This window comes from Limulus polyphemus, unplaced genomic scaffold (genome assembly GCF_000517525.1).
Source record: "Limulus polyphemus unplaced genomic scaffold, Limulus_polyphemus-2.1.2 Scaffold38, whole genome shotgun sequence".
Classification (NCBI taxonomy): domain Eukaryota; kingdom Metazoa; phylum Arthropoda; class Merostomata; order Xiphosura; family Limulidae; genus Limulus; species Limulus polyphemus.
In genome coordinates, this window is record NW_013665648.1 from 768,717 (window position 1) to 789,780 (window position 21,064).

The following is a 21,064-nucleotide window of genomic DNA, read 5'->3' on the forward strand; positions in this document are numbered from 1 at the left end:
TTTAGGAATTTTTTCATTAAATTCCTCTTTAAACTTCATTAAACAATACAATTTTGTACAAATAACTGAATGTTATGCTATTATTTACAAAAATAAAATCTGAAATCCAATAAAAGATAAGTTCTCTATCATTTTTTCAATTCACAAATGATTTTGCCCTCACAATAAGACAAAATGGCCATGGCAAGTATCGGGTTAAACACATACCACATTAACCATCATAAAATAGGTAAAATGGCCGTTTCTTTTAACTTTTACACAACACACACTGGTCTAATAAACTGTGTTTTTGGTCAATTCAAAAATCTCTGCACTGCACCTTAGTTATATTTAAACCCTTGGAGAATAGTTAAGGTTAACATATTTTTAAATATTAAGTAAATAGGATTAATAAAAGTGAGAAAAATCACACTAGATCACAGATGTATTTTTCCACATTTCTCTTGATTACTCCACTACAACTGGTTTCACTATTTTGAAATTTAAAACTATAGCATTAGGTTAAAATATATATATATTGACAACTTATTACCCTGCAGGTCCTTTATAAAACAATCACAACTGCACAATATTTGAAGATTTTGTTTTTTTGACATGCTGATGTCATTAGCCTTATCAAGATGGTGGCTCCATTGTAAATTTTAGGCCAGTTTCCTCCCTTGGGTAAAGAGTAAATTTATGTTCTTAGCATCAGTCAAGCAGACACCAGAGCATGCTGAGTACTACAAGGATTAGAAAAGGCTCTTATGGACAGCCAGTATGCTTTATTACCAACCCGGAGATTGAAAAAAACTTTCAGAGTTCTTGACAGGAATGCTACCTTTACAGAGATTTAGCAAGGATGAAGAAGGATGTTGTTGTTGTTGTTTTGTTATTAACTACAAAGCTAAACAAAGGGCTATCTGTGCTCTGCCCACCATGGGTATCAAAACCCTGTTTCTAGAAGTACAAGTCTGCAGACATACTGCTATGCTACTGGGGGCAATGAAGAAGGAACACAAGATATAACAAATGAAGTTTGTAACAAAAAAAGTGAAACATTTGCTAATTTTCCAACTGTATCTGATTCCTGAAAAAATATTCAGAATATACAATTCAGGATTTCAGAGTAATACTTTTATTGCACTTAAATAAAAAACCATATCTTTCCTGAAGATAATGTCAGCAACAATGTCTGGAAACTTTTCACCCGCACTGCTCTATCACATATTATTTAATTGATAAATTATTTAAACCTGTAACAAGACAGAGGTATTTCACATCTCAAATGTAAAGATCTGAAGTTCACCAGAATATACTTTTTCTAATCTATAGTTTTTTTTGTTGTTTTTTTACAGCAAAGCTACACTGGGCTATCTGCTATGTCCACCACTGATAATTGAACCTCAGCTTTAAGTGTTTCAAGTCCGTAGACTTACTGCTTTCCCACCAGGAGACTTTTAATTTATGGAAAAACAACTTAAATTATAACTGCATTAGTGGCTAGAAAAAATCTACATATAAACCAACAATAAATCAAAGAAATTATAACATGATGAATGCTGTACTTAACTGTTTGGTTAAAGAACTGCTATATATTTGTCCTTATGAACAATAACTATAAAGCAAGTATGATAATTATATATCAGCTATCAATATTCATTACATATCTCCAAACTACATGAATTTAAACAGGTCCATATGGTTAATAGATTTTTAATAATTAAATCAATAGGATTAATAACACTGAGAAGTATTACACTAGATCACAGATGTATTTTTCTACATCTCTCTTAATTACTCCACTAGTACTAATTTCACCAGAATTTGATATTTAAAACTGTAGCATTAGATTAAGATATACATATATATATATTTTTGACAACTTATCATCCTGCAGGTCTTTTAATTAAAATAAATAAATAAATATATATATTTTGACAACTTGTTATCCTGCAGGTCTTTTATAAACCTCTCAATATTAGTTATGCAACCTCAGAATGTAGAATTTTTTAACTAGGACTGTTAATATGTACCAATCACATAGACCCCTCTTACATGTGTGTGTATCTTTAAATAAAAGAGACAGATATAAGAAACCCTCTAACCCAAGTGTTATTATTTTAACCAAAAGGTGCAAGTTTCTGATATTTTTGACAAGGTAGTTTCTTTGTTTTTTTAAAGCCACTTTTCCATTTCCATTGCTTAAACACTGTTAATTGACACTGTTCAATACTGTTTTGTGTGTACTAGTAACTGGCAAGAACTGGTTAGTCAGTACAGTCTACACACACAAACTTTTCAAACAGAAGTTTGTTGCTTAACACTGACAGTCCATAGATATTCACAAATTACAATCATCAATTCTGAAACATAATTTGCAAAACATAGTTTGGTGAGTGACAGGTTAAGCCCTGCAATTTATACTACTTGGTTCAAATGTACTAAGTTTAAGATATTTAATACAAATATGAAAATATATAAACTAAAAGGCATAAAAAAAGAAATGTGTTAAGCATATATCACATAAAGAAATAACAAGTTCAACATAACATTTTCTGGATGCAGAAAGTCCTTAATTAAATCTAATACAAAAGAAGGTGAATGACAAAATAAGATTTGTAAATAACACAAAGTCTGTCAATTGCCAGCCACATCTCCTCATACAACAGTGTTCAGCAAGTGAATTTCTGAGATGTCAAGTATGCCTTAAACTGTAACACACACCTAGAAACTGTAGATGAGTTGTAGTTGCTTCTAAGACATGATATATTATACATGGACTTCTGAATTTTCATCTTCGTCCCATTCTAGTAGGCAACTGGAGTAATTCTTTATTTTTGAAACTTGTGCCCTTAGCTAAGATAAAGAAAAAATTAGATCTTTTAGAACTACGAATCAGTTCACATTAAAACTGTAGAGAAGACTTTTTTAAATTACTAGTATGACATGGTTGTAAAAATTATTCAGTTCTGATTTCTTATAATTTATTATTATACTTAGCATTGAATTCCTATCATTAAAAATTTTTAATTTCACAATAAATTTCATTATTATTATTATTTATTGTTTAACAAATGAAAAGAAAATTACCTGTGAATACTTTGTTCATCCTTTCTTTGTATATATATCAGGGATGAAAATGGACAAAAAAACAACAACTGAAAATGTACAAGTATTTGCTTCAAGCACACAAAAGTTACAGGTCAGAGGTCCAGGGTCCATCTAAGACCCTAGCATTTCGAGAACTCTAAATTTTCAGAGAAGCAGTTGTACAAAAGTAAATCATCATAGGACATTCTCTGCACAAGTTAAAAACATCTGAAAATTTCATAATTATATGAATACATATAAATTGGTTCTGAATATAAAGCTCAAGGGCTACATATAATGAGCTAGACAAATAAAGCCTACAATCATAACACGTTTACAGTATTACAAATGCACTCCATTATCCAAGCATACTTTATGATTCATTCTCAATAACCATCAGTATGACTGCATTTAAGTATTGCAATGCTCATGCACCTATACCTCAACATAATTTTTTTTCTCTATTTCAATTTCTTTTTTTTCACATTCAAAGCAAAAAAAATCTATGTTTTTGTGAAAAAAAATATATAACAATGATCCAGTATAAAAGAGATAGTAATATTATTTTGCTGCCCTTAAATACTTTATAATGTTGAAATTTGCAAAAAAAAAAACACTTTAAAATACTTGTATTTATTGTTTATAAAGAAATTAAATGAAAATATTAATATTTTTACAATATTCCAACTTTTAAATAAAACTGAAATTTCTTTTCATCAGATTATTATAGAATTAAGCCATTCATCAAGGCTATTCTTCTCATGTCGACTATACAAGTTTGGATACGAACATAAGTTGCACAGCTATTTACTGAGATACATATTATACACAATGTTATTGCAATTTAAAAATATTTTATTATGCAGGCTTTAGAGCTGGGTGATTAGTGGAATTTGATAATTGATTAATCGTTGAGCTCATTAATCGATTACATTAAACTAATCAAATACCCTCATGAGACTTGGATATTTGGAATAAATTAAAATACTAATAATTTCAGAAACACTAATTTTCATAAGTTATTTATTTTTGTGAGTTGTGACACTACATGATTAATCTCAACCTTGAATTTATAAAATGTAATAATGAGAAATCATAATGGCAATACTTCAATTACCAGGATAATTGGAATGATCTAAAATGATAATCAGGAATTTTGATTAATCTATTATTTTAAATGACATTAATCAAAGTAATCCAAGTTCATACATATTTGATTATATCTATTAATTGAATTAAATGCCCAGCACTAACACTTTTATATGTGCATTCTTAACTTTCCGAGTAAATATATTTTGAATATTTAAACATACAAAAACAAAAGTCTTTCTGTGGGTCAGTAGTACATTTATGGATTTACGACACTAAAATATGTGGTTCAATTCCTTGTGGTGGACAGAGCACAAATAGCCCGTTATGTAGCTTTACACTAACAAAATAACAACAAAAACAGAAAATTAAACTGTTTAAAAATACTTGCATGTACTTACTACCACAGGGTCAAGGTTACAATAATACTAAATTATGAAAATTAATATGTATATTTTATCCATGCTGATGTTAACAACAAATAGATCTGATGAGTGAAGTGACAAAAGTTGCTACTTTACCCCTAAATATAGTTTGTTACTTTAAACTGTGATCATTCACTTAAATATAACTTATAATACTGTTAATAATATAAATTCTTAAAAACATTTGTATTAATAAAATTTACTTTTTTTCATTGAAAATGAAAAGATAAATTTACTGAAATGATAAAATGCTATAAAAATATTTAATAATTTTTGAAACTAAGCCTTTTTTGGTTTGTTGCTTTATATCCAGAATATCTCACATGTCTTACAATTCATACATCCATCTAAATGAATCTATCATTCAACTTTATGGTATTCCTATACTAATGTATATTTATAGTGTGGTAATGTGACCTTTCACAACTCTGCAACTTTACTAAAATATGAGATCCTCCCTCCTTGCCTTTTAGTGCTTATCTACGTACATTTTAACCCTAAAATTGTGTCAGTTGTGCAAAATTTTTTCTCTTCTTGTGGTAACTTTCAACAATTTTCCACATAAAACTTTGCACAAGTTTTTGCTTTGAAAAATGCAATGAAACTACCAAATCACTGTTTTGGTGTTGATGAAATCTTCCCAAAGCATACTACGTTTTCTTAAAGCCATTCCATTTTGACTGTTATTTGCATTGTAAGAATAGTTTTCAACATGCTCATGACAACTAGGGCATTTTGCACACCTAGTGGCAACAACAGTACATTTATCATAATTTTTGTCTGTTGAAGTCTGATAAATCATATTCATATCTGTCAATCACTGAACAGTCTACAACAATGAAAGTGGTTACAATAAGAACAATAAAGTATCTAATTAATTCTATTCCTTCCCCTCCTCAGTTTTTTTTTCTTCTCTTGTTCCCTTTATGTTTGGATTGTAACACTTTTGGAAGACTTTTCTTTCTGATTGCTTTAACTTCAACAGAAACCCAGTGTGTCTGCATCCACAATGCTTACATTTCATAAAAACATCAAACCTTTCAACCTTACACTTACAACTGAGACTAGGGTAGTCATGACTCTTGGAAATTTTCCCACTGTATACTGAGCAGTTTTTAATATTGAAAACAGGTCTTCTTTAGGTAAATTTCTTTGCAAAAGGCAATGAACATTTACCAAAATCTTGACAAAAAGTGGGGTTTAATTCATTTTCAAATTAAAAATTTCTCTGCAAGAGACCAACTGACGAGCACAAACGTTTGGTTGAATGAAAGTTCTAATACTAATTTATCGTTTAAAGGCAATTTTAGTGCTTTTTATTGCTTGCCAGATATTGTGATGAACAAAACAGTGACTAATTTAGGTATTCTTGACTCCATGTTTTAGGGTAAATCACTTCTGATAAAACCAAGATATTGAATTTTTTGAATGTGTTAATTACAATAAATTAAAGCTATTAAAATACAAAATTGATAAAACCACATTTTGGTTAGTTGACTAACAAAGTGGCTTTTGTGACCATAAAAGCAAATATTTTTCAATTTAAGTCAAAAGTGAGGATAAGCAGTGAAGATCAACCCCAAGTCAAAAATAACTTGATGAAAATAGGGAGAATTATCTCCATCCTTAGCACAAACATATATCTGTTATTACCCAATGACTAGATTAAGAATACTTTGTCATTCACCAATTACTAATTTCTCCATTCAATCTGTACAGTAATACAAAACTGTAATTATACTATGCAATGGTCTTACTGTTAGTACTAAATAATTCTGTGCATTACTACCGATAATTAAGCAAACAATATGACTGGTGGGCCACTCTATTCTCAACTGTGCAATCAACTATTTTTTAATTAAGAAATTTCCACTAGTAGATTTTTATATCTATTACTTTTGTGAGGCAAAACAAATTTTGTATAAACATGTTGCCATCTAGTGTTATGATATCCCATGCAAACTTATTTCTAAAAAAATAAATTATATTCCTGTTATCAACAGCTTTAAAATTAGAGAATATGAATATCATGGCTAACTTATTGTCAGAAAGCATTTATGATTCCTCAGGCAGACAAGAAAATTCTCGATGTACAAATTATCTAGCTTTTAATAAGTTCAAAGATACAAGCTTCAGGTTATCTCCAATATCAGTTGTGAATTTCCTTGCTATGACAAAATATTTGATTTATGACCTAGTGAGATCATATTGTTGTTTTTTAATTGATATTTGTTAAAGGTTCTTGGAATTAAAAAATTTGTAAGTGTAAGAAAAAAATGTTTAAGTAAAGTTCTTTAAGTATGAATTCCCATTTACCTAAGGCACAATCTCAAGCATTTTTGAAAAATTGTACTTTTGTTTTTATCTTCTACATAACGTATTATCACAAAAAATTTTACTTTCTTGAATAAATTTATAAAAAGGATGGAAATAAAAAAGCAATTTAGAAAAACTTTTTAATTAAATAAACCTCTAGTTTCAGAGCATTCTTGAGAGAAAACGCTGTACACTGAATAATAACAAAACCAACTTTCCCGAACAAACAGTAATTTTTTTTATCACAATTTATCACCATTGTGTTAATCTTATCAATTTAAAGCAATTACTGGTTATACACTATGATATATAAAACAATTAAAACAGTTTTTAGTAAATTATCAAATACCTACATTGGAGATATAAGATCAACCTTAAATTCTAACAAAATATAGCAAGGCCTTTATCACTTTGATGAAATATGCATTCATCCTGTTGACCAAAAACTTAAAAGTATCATACTTACGGGATAAAAGAGTATCTGGTGGATAACGGAAGGCAAAAACCCAATCTTCTTCAACTTTTAATACATGACCTGTTATACGTGCATAATATTCGTAATTCTCTCGTCCGAAAAGGTTGCTGACCCCAAAGTTGTCTATCAAAAACTTCATTATTCGAGTTGCTACCTGAACCAAAAGTACGAAATGATCAGATACAGGCAAATTCTTTTTCCAGTTGAGTAAAATGTTTTCATTTGTATTGTTAAAAGTTGAAATGTATGGAATTTTAATAATATTTTCCTTTTGCTATGAACACAAACTAAGCTGAAAATATCAAAGGAATCAAATTTTAAAGCCAAATTTACTTTGTTTCTTTACAAGGATATTTTTAATGGAACTATCATAAATAATACCAATAATAAATTGTTATTCCTGCAGAATACAAAATGTACATGTTTAAAATAATTTCCTGACATAAATTTAAAAACATTATTTTTGGTAACCTCATAAAATATTCAGAATTAAAAAATATTCCATAATTTACACAACTGTTTAACATAAATGCAAGGTTTTCTGATCATCAAATGTTTCATAAAATTCCTATTTGTAGTTTTGTACTTCAGGTAGTTTAATAAGATAGTAAATGTGGCAGCTTTAGATACATTTTCACTATGACAAATTAGAATAATTTCAAATAATGCAGGACAAGAATACTTTAAACAATGAGAGTTGTAGTGTTAAATACATTAAGATATAATGTGTACAAATCATTCATAAAATCACGAACTACTGTACAGAATATTGTAAAATTTGGCAGTAAAGATTAAAAGTCTAGCAACCATCACATCTTTCCACCCAGACTTGAAGTATTCCATCCAATAGATATTATTAAGAGTTTAGGCCTGAGAGAGAACTATGTCTCGTATCATCAACATCAGTTAGGACCAAGTCCTGTCAGTCGCCATTCTTATCAACCTTGTCCGTACTGTTTTGTCTTCAAATCTAGCATACTCTTCAACTTCAAATGATGTCTCTCTCTTCTTTCAAAAGCATCTTTTATTCATTTTACCCCTCTTATTTGAAGTCTTCCAGGTGGTCTTCTTCCTTATTGTTCCCAATTTATAAACTTCTTTGGGTATCTATATATTTCCATTCATTGTATACGACTGTACCATCTCAACTTATTTTTTCGATAACTTCCATGTCCATTCTGGGTCATCAATGATTAGACCAGTTGATTCTGAGGAGTGATTAATATTTCTTCAAGAGAAATTAATTCATTGTTGGCTTGTTAGGCTTGATGTGACTTCCCAGGACTGCTGAATAGTGCCATCACAATACCTATAGCTTCCTTTCAGTAGCAGATTTTCCACTCTAAAATTCAAAACAAACTATAACTAATAATTGAAAAGTAATTTCTTTCCCAACCTCATTCTTGTATACAATTGTTTGATATTTCCTAAATCTTTTTTGATTTCTCTCAGATCACAGTAGTTCACTAATGATATAACAGACACGAAAATGTCACCCATTTATTACAATCATGTTTTCCATCCTCGGCAAAAATATATTTGTAAATTTTAGTTTAGTGATTCAAAGGTTTTCTTGATATCACTGGACATCACTATCACATAAAAGGGGAATCTCTTCACAAAAAATATACTTCAGTGCTTTCAACTGATAATAGTAGAACTTCAACTAACTGTTTTGAATTGAAATTTATTCTTCATTTTTGCTAAATTCAATCTTAATCCCAAATATTTATTTAATTTGTACCTGGTAGGTAATTTTTGTCTAGCTTTTTCACAGTTGGTCTATATTTCTTTTGTGGTTACTTAACAATAACAAGTATTAATCAGTTTAGACACCACTACAGTTATTCGTTTAAAAGGTTTAACATCTTTAGAATTACTGGGAGCTGTTCATATAAAGCCCCAGTTGTAAACTAACAGATTTTGAATACCACACATCCGTATTAATGACAATTACACAAAAACAATATTCCATTTCAAAATAAATGTACAAAACAAAAAGAAAAAGCCTTAACCCATATAAGCTTCATGTAAGCTTGTTAACTGTGCTTGTTACTCATAAAAGGCAAAGTAATCATAATACACTGGCTTGTGACCCAAATAAAGTGGTCGTGTTTCAGATTATGATGTGTATGCATAAAATCCTTTTAGTTTTTGCATGAACAATGTGTAGGTATTTTTTCACCTACAATGTAACAGTAGTCAATAATAAAATTATAAGTGAACTGTAAGTCAAAGAAAGGAAACAATATTGTTTCTGTATACACAGACATCCATATTTATGCATACAACCTTAATTTAATTTCTTTAAACATTACTTAATTACTTCATATTGTGTTGTATCACAGTAATTAATCCACTTTCTTCTTGATGGCTGTATTTGAAATTGACATAGCATATGTTGCCTTGAAAAAATATAAACACTAATCACAGAAGACAGGTGATGGTTTATACAGAGGGTTGAGTACATTATATTACAAAGATTTTGAATATGTAAGTTAGTGTGTCAAGTGACAACCACAGCTGATATAAAGTTACAGTGGAATAGCATATATCATAACTGGGATGCACGGGTACTAAAATTTGGCTGAATACCGGGTCTGAATACTCGGTCGCTAAGCTATGGCCAGGTGTCAACCGGGACCAGGTTCTTTTCTTGCCCTCCCCCCCCAACAACAACATACATATATTACATTTAACTGAATAATCATCAACAGAACATTCAAGTTTTTCTTTCAACTTTCAATGCCTAGTCTCAACTTCTCAAACTCTAACCTCTATTATTCTCAAAACCCCCACCTTCTCCAAAAATCCACTTCTCAAGCCATGCTTGTTATTATCAACTAGTGTTCTCTGAATCTCCAATTTTCAGCGGGCAGTCAATTTTTTTGCCCGGAATATGTTTTCTTTAACTTTCAGTACTGCATTAGTTGCCACAAAGATTAGGGCTCAGATGCCCAACTTCGACACTCGGCTGGAGACGAGTATTACCAAATAGCCCAATACCTGGCTGGGTACCCGTGCATCCTTAAAAATAAATACATTTTGACATTTCTCAACATTTTTTGGGTAACTTGGTGTACTGAAAAGTGAATACTTTTGGGAAGGGAATGTAACACCCCTTTTTTTATGCAAGATATTCATACACTCAGATCATAATGATATGTTCAGATTAGGAATTTACAAGATGGGATATCCCTTGTATTTAATGACATTTAAAAAAAAAGGAATAGGGATCAAATTGGGTAACCAGGACCATTCAGAAAGAGTCCTGCAAAAACTGTACACCAGCAATGGTAAGTAAATGTGGCATCTTGTAACTGGTGAGAATCCATGAACATAAAGATCAACAGTAAACGTCATCCATGTGCCACCAGAAACAACATGCAATATAATCAGAAGAATCTCCATGTGGAAAAGCAACATGACAAATGTATATATATTGCTTCACATATCTAAAGCAGCTATCAAATGTAACAGGGATTCATGCTATACCATAAGAAGACATACCGATCAAGTCATCAGACAGTACCTATGGATTTCTCTGCAATCAAACTGTAGAACTTGGAACTGGAAAACTCTCATCCTCATACACTAGATGGATCATGAAGTACAGTGCTTTGGACATGACAGCCTTACAGTGGAGCTATTTGCAACTGGATCTATGCGCTAGGCCTATTGTTAAGATTAACAGTGAACAGACAGAGCATGACTAGATATAGTGGCATGGACTGTAATGACATGGTGAGGCTCCAAAATCATTTTAACATAACATACTCAATCTCTGAATTCATGCATAAAACTGCAGATTAGAAGCAGACACATTAAGTCTTATGATGTAGACCGTGTGTTAGTTTTCAGTTTTTATATGTTGCTCTTTATATGAACCAAAAAATTACACCCATAATTAAAATAAAAAGAAATTATATGTAAATTTTTGTCGATTGTCTACAACATGAGAAGTTCAATATTACAGCAACATCATAAAACAAACTATCCAGTAAAATTCCAGCCAATTCAACGATACAGTATCTAAAGAACAATGTATGTGTGTGTTAGAAGGTACATGCAAGTTTTTTAAAACAGTGTCTGAAATTAAAGATTTTTCTTAGTAAAATAACTTTGAAAGTGAATCATAAGTAAGAGTATATTATTATGACAGTTAATTAATCAATGAAATGAGAATGGTGAATTATGTAAGATGAAAGTAAAACTTTCAACAATGCAAGATTAAGAGTTTTGTAACCCAAAAAGTGAAAACCAAAAGCATCCAGATTCTATTAAAATCTTTATATAGAACCCTCAGATTCCACTGTTGTTCAGTGCATCATGTTTAATTTGAGACTTATCCCATCAAAATGTTTTGAAAACCATGTGCTCACAAAAAAAAATCTACCTAAATGTAAGTAAAGCTGTTTTGAAAAATTGCACAAAAATCCTATCATAAGAACAAGAAACCAAGTCACGGATTATACTTTTGTCCGTATTAAATCATTTTATGCAGAGCTTTTAATTACACTTTTCAACTAGCTTGATTAATTTCAACTGTGTATCTTCTTTCTCTTTCTTTAATGAAGAAAATCATGAGAAAATCTTCAGGTGAAGCATTCTATTAAACACATAATTGCATCTGCATATCATTTTAGTACAAGTTGAGGCAATACTGAAATAAAAAATGTCAGAAACTATGACTTCTGCAAACTAACTTTTAATATTACAGATACTAAGTTATTGAAAAAAAGAATCATTAAACGAGTATGTAATATACAACAAAAAACAAATACTTTTGGACAAATGTGTTACAAAAAACAAAGATAACACTCTTCTTAAGGCACTCTTCTTATTTCTAAACCACTCAAACAAAAAGTGTATTTACAATCGATTTTTACTTTTCAGACTTGTTAAAGGCAAAATTAACCCTTTCCAATCCACCAGAAGCAAAGTAGTACCAGCTTTAATCCTGCTACTCTAAAATTATTAATAACTATTTTTACAAAAGGATTATACTATTCAAAAGAACATGAAAAATCATTCACATCTAAATAAAATCCAAGTTTAACTTTTATTAAACAAAATATTAAAATCAGCAAATATTTTAAAAGCATGTTCTTAGTTGTCACAATCATGTGATTAAAATGCTTGTTAGTCTAATTTCCATAATATTTTCCAAAAGAAAAGGCATAAATTATCATGAGCAAAAACATGCTAATTATCATGCTAAAATAGGTATATTACGAGTTAACACCCAATAAATATTATTTGCCAAGTCTTTAATTTTGTTTTTATCAAAACCATATGGAAATAGCTGGTATGAAAGAAGGACTGGAAAAAAAAATTCTAACACTTTTTTTTTATTCTTATTCAATCTAGAGTTGTTTGTTTTTACGGAAAAATTATTCCAGTCGATATTGATAGTTTTCAAAATTGAAAAATAATTTTTGTAATGGGACTTTGAAAAAAAAAAGCTGCAAACGGTTAGGAGGTAATATATTTCATAAAAATAAAACATTTGTGCAATTTCTTACTTTATTAGCATCAAATGTCAAGATAGGATGAATGTTTGTTTTTACTCTTTCCTACTATTTTGAATTTCAAAGAATAACAATTTATCAATGTTGTTAAACAGAGCCAATTATTTATTAAACAATATAAGACACTAAATTAGTATCAAGTGTATTAATGTATGAGTGTAAACTCATATGGCATCATGTTGAAAGAGAAATGGTTAAGAAAAAACAAAGCATTATTTTAACAATACTGAGTGTATAAAGACAACCACTATAGACTAATCAAAGTCCATTAAAACACAAAAAGTAGAATAATTATAAAAAAAAGGTATTTGAACTGATTTAATTGTTAATACACTGAACAACAAAACAAATGCATTGAGAAAATTCAAGTAAAGTAAAAATGCCAAAAGAAGACATTAGGTTTTTCTTCTTTACATTTCTGTAGAATAAAATAATTTTGAATATGTCATTGTACAAGTCAATTCTAATATTTCACTGGTATAATAAAATTTTAAATAATTTTATATTTCAGCTCAAGTTTTCTTTTTGCTAAGTTTTAAAAAGCCTTCCATAAAAAAAAACTACATACATTTATAGACTAATGACAGCTGATACTGTGATTTTTCACTCATCAAAAAAATATTTTTCTGAAAGTTTCCATTTTCAGAGTATCTTAACATTTCTTTGTTTCTTTTATGAAATAATGAATTTGACAAATTTAATTATTTCTTTTGATGAAAATAAAAACTTTTGTAATTATTTTCTTACAAAATTTCTTAGTAATCTATAAAAGCTGCACCAACATGAAAAAAACTATATCAGGAAAAGAAAACAGCATTTCTTTACTGTTGTATACATTCTACTGTTATAATACACTTATAAGAAATAAGTCATCAAAATGCATACATATGTATAAACAAGTATCTCTCTACATTTTGCTCCTAAAACAAATGTTTGGCACAAAATATCATACCAAATAAATATAACCTGTGTCCATATGCAACAAGCAGCCCAAAACATCAAATTGCCACATGAACTCTAGCTAAAACAGATGATGCACAACCAATCAGAAGGTAAGAAAGAAAAATATGAAGGCCTGGAACAGGACTGGACAACATTTACAATAGGACACTGAGGGAAACTTACCGAGATTCGAGCCTGGAGGTTAGGGAGGGGAGAGCAACACAGAAAAAGAAGAGGGATTCACTGTGAATACACTGTACAATAAGTCCATCTCTGTAAGCACACAAGTTTGGGTTATGCTAGGTTTCTCCCATCCCACAGATAGTTGGTAGGAAATGTTTCAATTTTTCAAAATAAATTAGAGTAAAAAACAAAATCTAAACAATTTGCTTCAAACAATACAGAATGTTAACTCATATCATTAATATGCCACTCTATGACATCAAAATTTTGAAAATATTTCCATGCAAATGTATTGAGTTCAACATTTACAGTGTCTTATGAGCAAAGATTTTTATTTTTTTAATTAATAAAATTTTTTGACAAAATAGAAGTAACTAATATTCAATAATATGGATTATATTTGACCATCCAGCTGAAGTTTGATGCATATACATGTACTTCAGAAATTGTTTTGTAAATATAAAAACAGCCCCTAGAGAAAACTGTTTTAAAATTTTTGTAATAAAAATACATTCAAGCATCATCTCTTCCAATGACTAAACCCACTGTTTATTTTGCATGTACAGAAACCTAGCACAACAAAATTATGAAATGTTAATCACTTAAACATGTACATTAAACTACAATTTCAATGCAATGATGATAAAAATACAATCAAGTGGTTAGAAATAAATCATAACTAAAACTCTCAAGAATATGAAGACAATCTTTCTCTTTATTTAAAACAAATAATTTTATTCTTAATTAGCCAAAAAAAGTAATTTTACTAAATCAACAAAAATGATTTTTGGGATATGTACCAACAAGTACTTAAAAAGGCATACATACCATCACCTAGATTACATTTTATGATGTCTATCTAATGGGAAATAGCTATTTTCCAAGCTACTTGGAAAGAACACAATTCCATCTTAAAAGTATCTATACACCCATACAAAAAATATGCTATAATTATAATCAATTTGGAAAGTTGACTTTCCAAATACTGATTAGTACAAACACATTTTCACTAACTTGTATTTTGTGCACCAAATTACAAGCGTAAAAGCAATAAAATTGGAAATTAGTTTACAAATAAATTTCTTAAGTATTTAAAAGTGTCTTCTTTTTTCTTTATGAGAATCCCTAAACATAGTATTTGTTCCTTCCTTTAAAAAATATGGCTTTACAATTTTTTCTGAATACTAAAAGTTGAAATAAAGGTTTGGCAAACTTATAGTTCACGATAAACACTCTGATACAGATGATTCAGCACTCTTTAAATAAATGGTTTGTATATGCTAAAACAAATTTGTAATGCTAGAGATATGATCCATAGCACTAACAGCAACACGCATAGTAACTATGTATTTTAGTTCATGGCAAATTCTCAGCTATTCTATAATACACTGCTGCCAGGATAGACTAATGGTTGGATGAATATGGCACAACCTTGTCTGAAGAAGAAATTTCTTATAGTGATATTGTTGAAAAATGTTGTAGAGTCAAAAGACACAACATTTTTAAGAAATGAACCTTCAGTGTTCTCCACAGAAGCAGAAAAGTGTGCATAGAAGAGTATTCAGGACAGTAATGGCTCCAAAACCATACCCCAAGCAAATCTGGAGCAACACCTTCACTGGCAAAGTAAAGGTTACAGATGTAAAAGAGAACTAACTCTTCAACCGAAAAAAAAAGACAATGTGATGAAGCTGGGCATATCTCCTTCTACTGTTTACAAAATAAAAGTAAAAACATGTTTTAAAGCTCACAAAGGCTCATAAACTTCTAGCCACACTTCAAAAACAAAAATAATTTAAAAAAAAAAGAATGTTTAAAGAAACTTGAATCATGGCACTCCCATCTAACCACATATTAATCAAGTCCCTCATTTAAGCTCCAACAACTTTTTTGGGCCTTTGGAAGCCTGTGTCCACATACAGTGAAAGGTCTGTGAAAAATCTTATGGTCTAAGATTAACGTTGCTATTCTTTCTGGAGCTTGTTACAGTCAAAAATGCAGAATTTACCAATAGCATAAAAACATGACCATCAGAATTAAAACATTTAACATTTAAGGAGGTAGTCCTAAAAGCAGCATGGAACCTGGAACATCATTCTTATAAAGTGTAATTAACCTCAGTACATCAATTATTTTGACAACTAAGGTATATACATATATTTTTTTTTTTTTTACAAATTGTGTTATTTACAGAGACCCAGGCTGTGCATTAAAAATTATCTGTAGGGTTGACATACTAATGAGACAATACATTATGACTGTGAATTTTAACTGATCCAATGAATAAAGATGATGACACAGACATGTTTTAAGATGTAATAGCTTTAGAACAGATTGGTCAATGAGTTAATGCATTTATGACAGATAATCAAAGTTTGATTACAAAATCTGTGCAACATATTTTTTATTTCAACTGAACTTAAATCTAGATCAGTGTAGTACGTTAAGAGTTCATGTGCATTAAACTTTTACCACTTTAATAAGAAAGCCTTGGTATTATTGGAATAGCTTTTCCTATTAGTAAGTTGGCTAAAAAAACCTTCACAATAAAGTAAAACAAACATCAAAAACATAAGCTATCATTATTGGACACAAGAAAAATGAAATAACAGAAGTAAAATTATAATAATAAAAATATTACCCAAGTAGTTTTTAGCAGTGGTTGAATAAAAAATAAAATCCTGAGAGTCTTTCCTTAGAACTCCATTTTTAGCTAATATAGCTGTAAATATTTTGAAATAAAGAATGCACAATAAAATGACCATCTGTGATTTAAAACGTTGAACTTTATTTCAAAAAACATTTTCCATTATGCATTTTAAATTGTGCTAAAACATCCAGTAACCAGAATACCAAGAGTTTTAAAGGCATGAATATTTGTAAAATGTTTATGTGGTGCAAAATCAAATTTGGGTGGAATAGGATGAGTTAGGCTAAAATTTAAAAACCTTTCAAATTACTCTAACCTATCAAGCAAAAACATATATTTTTGAAGCAGTATTTTAGACTATTTCTTCTACCTTTTTATTTGCTGTTACTGAAAAAAAAAAATGTTCCAAGTGATTAAGAAGTGTCATGTTTTCTACATTGGATGGGAAGAGATTTAACCAATTAATGAATAAACAAAAACTTAAGTTTATCTAATTGTGGTAGTAATGTGAGCATTTCATGTTCACCTACAAATAAAAAAATAATTTTTTTACACACATTTGTAACTTTACGTGTAGTTTTCGGCATTTCTACTAACTGGTAAGTACTCAATGACAATCTGAAAAGCTAGTACACTGGCAGGACTGTCACTAACAAGAATGAATGAATGCGTCTCTACTGCACCTCTAGAATAAAAAGGAGAAGAAGAAGTTGTATATGCAACGAAAAAGTGACATGTTTGTTGAGAATAGTCAGTGCTGAAAACAAGACTTTGATTGTGTTTGTTTTCTGTTGTTGTTTTGCAAAACTCAATCATGATTCTGATTTACTGTGCCTTGTATGTTTATTGGAAGCAATCAAAATAAAAGGTAATATTTCTCATATCTTTATTATACCTTTAGTTTTCAGTTGCACTAAGAACTATGTTGTACAAAATATTTGAATATGTTTTCAACTACTTCAACTTTTGGAAACAAATTGCTAGAAAATTATTTAATTTTCTGCTTAATTAAAAAAGTAAGGATACTAAGTGAAAGGAATTAGATTTTTTCCCATGTAGGTCTATTTTTTTTCTTCCCATAACTAGATGCATGTGTATTGTTTTAAGTAGGCAGGTATCCAACAAATGTCAATGATGTTTTGTGTTATGATCAGTATAACATTTATTAACCTGTCACTGTAACATCAGCAGTTTTTCAGAGCAGAAGTGTTATATTTAACAAAAGAATGTCATTGAATATGGCTAAATTCTTTTCCCTCTACTACCTATTGTTTTGGGTCAATCCCCTTTTGTATCACAGTGCTTTCGCTGTATAACTACATAAGCTATTAAAAGCAGCAAGTTGAATATAAGCAGGTATTAATACATGTGATTTAAATGAAAAGTTAAAAACAAAATGTGTAACACTTTTTTACAGTGTTCCTTTAAACTGTGCTACTACTTATTTCCTGTTGAATAAATTATACATCCGATTGTTAAACGGTGTATTATCACTCCATATAATGTCTTGTATGTTTATTATATGTAGTTATATAGTGTAGTATGCTTTACAAGTAACAGCATATTGAAGACTTAAAATACCCATTAATAATGTACAAACTTTTTTAGTAAGAAAACACTGAATATATCTTAATGACCCTTATTGAAATATTAACATTATGTATTTATTTGTTTGTAGTTAATCACAAAGCTACACAATGGGCTACGTGTGCTCTGCCCACCATGGGTATCGAAACCAGGTTTCTAGAGATGTAAGTCTACAGACATACCGCTGTGCCACTGGGTGAGGTGGGGGGCAACATTATGTAAATTGATATTCTAGGTTCATATATAGAAATTTTTAATTTTATTTTCTGATGAAAGATTGGTATTAAAAATGCAGTAACCGAGTTTTTTTTGCCATTTAAATAATTTACTATAAATTGTTTAATTTTTTCTATAATGTATATCTTGAATGACTAAAATATATTAAAATGTTCTTGAGTTGAAATTATTTCCTTCCATTGTTTTTAACTTACTTAGAATTAAAAATAATGGATTAATTCAGAAGTTAGGAGATAGGGCAGGAATCCTAACAGCTTTTTTTTTCCAGCTTTAAAAAAAGTAAGTCTACAAAAACAAAAAAATAAAATTTGAGTAGAAGTTTTCTTTCTCAAAGCACTTATTTGACAGTCATTTCATCTTTATGTAAAAGTAAGAACAACTGTCATGGAGGATGTGGCTGTCAGTAATTAAAATCATCTTTGTGTTATTGTAATTAGGTATAATAAAATACTTATTGTAAGAGGTGATTAGTAACCAACACATACATATATATATCATACTATAATTGTCATTTTTAAAAATTCTTAATACATTGGAACATCAAAATAGTCAATTCTCAAGAAAATAGCTCAAAACTCCCCTTCATATTTTACAAATGGATTTGTAAACTTAAACTGTTGAAAAAAAACAAAAGAACAAAAACATTAGTATTCTATCTGGGGCTAACAGAAAAAATTACAAAAAACTGGATGGGAAACAACTTTCATTTCTGGTTCTTTGGAGATGATGTTTTGAAATCAGCACATATATAAAAAGATTTTATGATACAGAGGAGCTCAACTGGAGTGTAGAATTCTAGAACATGTGAAATTGTAAGTTGATGTAAGAAAAATCAGAAACAGGGACTTAAACAGGTGTTCTCATAGTCACTGTCACTCACTGATAAGAGATTTCTCATCTGTTATTAATAGTACGGTTTATATGTTAAATTACATCACCCCAAAGTGAAAACACCCTAGTTCTAACTTCACCCAGAACATTAGTTAGCCTAAAATTATTTTGTTATTAAAAAGTACAATGATGTATTAGAAACATTACAATAAAACATGTCCCATTATTCTAATAATACTGAAAATGTCACAATATTACTCACTACATACACAAAGGAAAAGATTTAATACTTAACATTTTATTGTTTATTTAGCACAAATAATATGACAAGAAGCATCAGATTAGAATAACAACATTAAATACAGTCTGAAATAGTATGGTTGACTTTAGAATGATGATGTACGGCTTTTGCAACAAAAGTAGCATTAATTGCACCAAAGAGATGAAATATGAAATCAAATATTATGATTGATACAGATGGTTATAGTTGTTCCTTTTGTATGAAATGAAACTAACTTTTATATCATTCTCTCTCTAAAGAAAAACTTAAAGAAACTTTTTTTTCAGATAGATTGTATTATTAATTAGAAGACAAAAAATAGAAATTAAAAAGCATTACTTGGTTATTATATCTGTTAGACAAATAGATGATTCCCCACTAATACAGTGGCCTTATTACCTCTGCCATCCGAAGGTGGAGAGCGGTTATATTTTCAAACGTGTGTGTGCGTGTTTTTGTTTGTCAGCAAGATTTCTCGAAAACAGCTGAATGGATTTGGATGAAAGTTGGTATGCAATGTCATGAGAATAAAAAAAATCCCTATCTGTTAACATGGGAATTGATTTTTCACACTATTTTTGTTTTAAAACTTTATCAAAAATGATATCAGATTTTGATGAAACTTGGTGGACATGTGTAGAATATTATTCTTCATTGTCCTGTCAAAAATAGTACGTGTCTGTTGATAATGACAGACATATGGACATATTTTCTTATTTTTTGAGAGCTGAATATGATCAATGCTGCATGGTGGAGGTATGTGCTCTATTGGGTGCCCCTCTGGTTTCTAATGCGATTAGTTTTTAATATTCTATCAATTCTATTACAAAAGCAGATTTATGTGTTAACTCTCTCAATACAGGGTTGGGACCATTTTTACTTATATATAGTAAAATACAGTAAGTGTATCTTCACAAAATTTGGCAGGCTTTTAGTACACATTACATGTATTTTGTACACAAAAAAATCAGTTTTTTTAATGAAGTATTTTTACTAAAGATTTATCCGTGAATATATCGAATATTTGTTTTGAATAGCCCCATGTGCAAAGTGATTTTCATGTTAAGATTAAAAATACTTTTCTTCATCTCAAAAATCTAAGATTTGATTTGTGTAATCTCTAAAACCTCCTAAATACATTTCAATTCTTTGTTTTCACTAAAACTTTATATTTTGTCTGTTATTTTCTCTACCCTAACTCTATACAACATTTGTCAATTTGACAGACCTCATTACCACAAAAATAAATAATAAACCTAAATTACCCTTTTTTCTTTCTAGAATGGCTTCAAATTGTAACATGAAACTACATTAGTTTATCCTAAGTAGCTTTAAACTCATAACAGACAAAATATAAAGTTTTAGTGAAAACAAAGAATTGAAATGTATTTAGGAGGTTTTAGAGATTACACAAATCAAATCTTAGATTTTTGAGATGAAGAAAAG

The 21,064-nt window shown here is 29.6% G+C and overlaps 1 protein-coding gene across 5 annotated transcripts in view; it reads right to left on the minus strand.

Moving 5' to 3' along the window:
- LOC106461284 (rho GTPase-activating protein 20-like) overlaps positions 1 to 21,064 on the minus strand; it is a 111,928-nt gene that overhangs the window by 27,985 nt on the left and 62,879 nt on the right. For all 5 annotated transcript variants that reach the window (XM_022388525.1, XM_013921103.2, XM_022388517.1 and 2 more), the window contains exon 7: positions 7,369 to 7,531. In XM_022388525.1, coding sequence (XP_022244233.1) covers positions 7,369 to 7,531 — 163 coding nt within the window. The remainder of the gene's footprint in view (positions 1 to 7,368; positions 7,532 to 21,064) is intronic.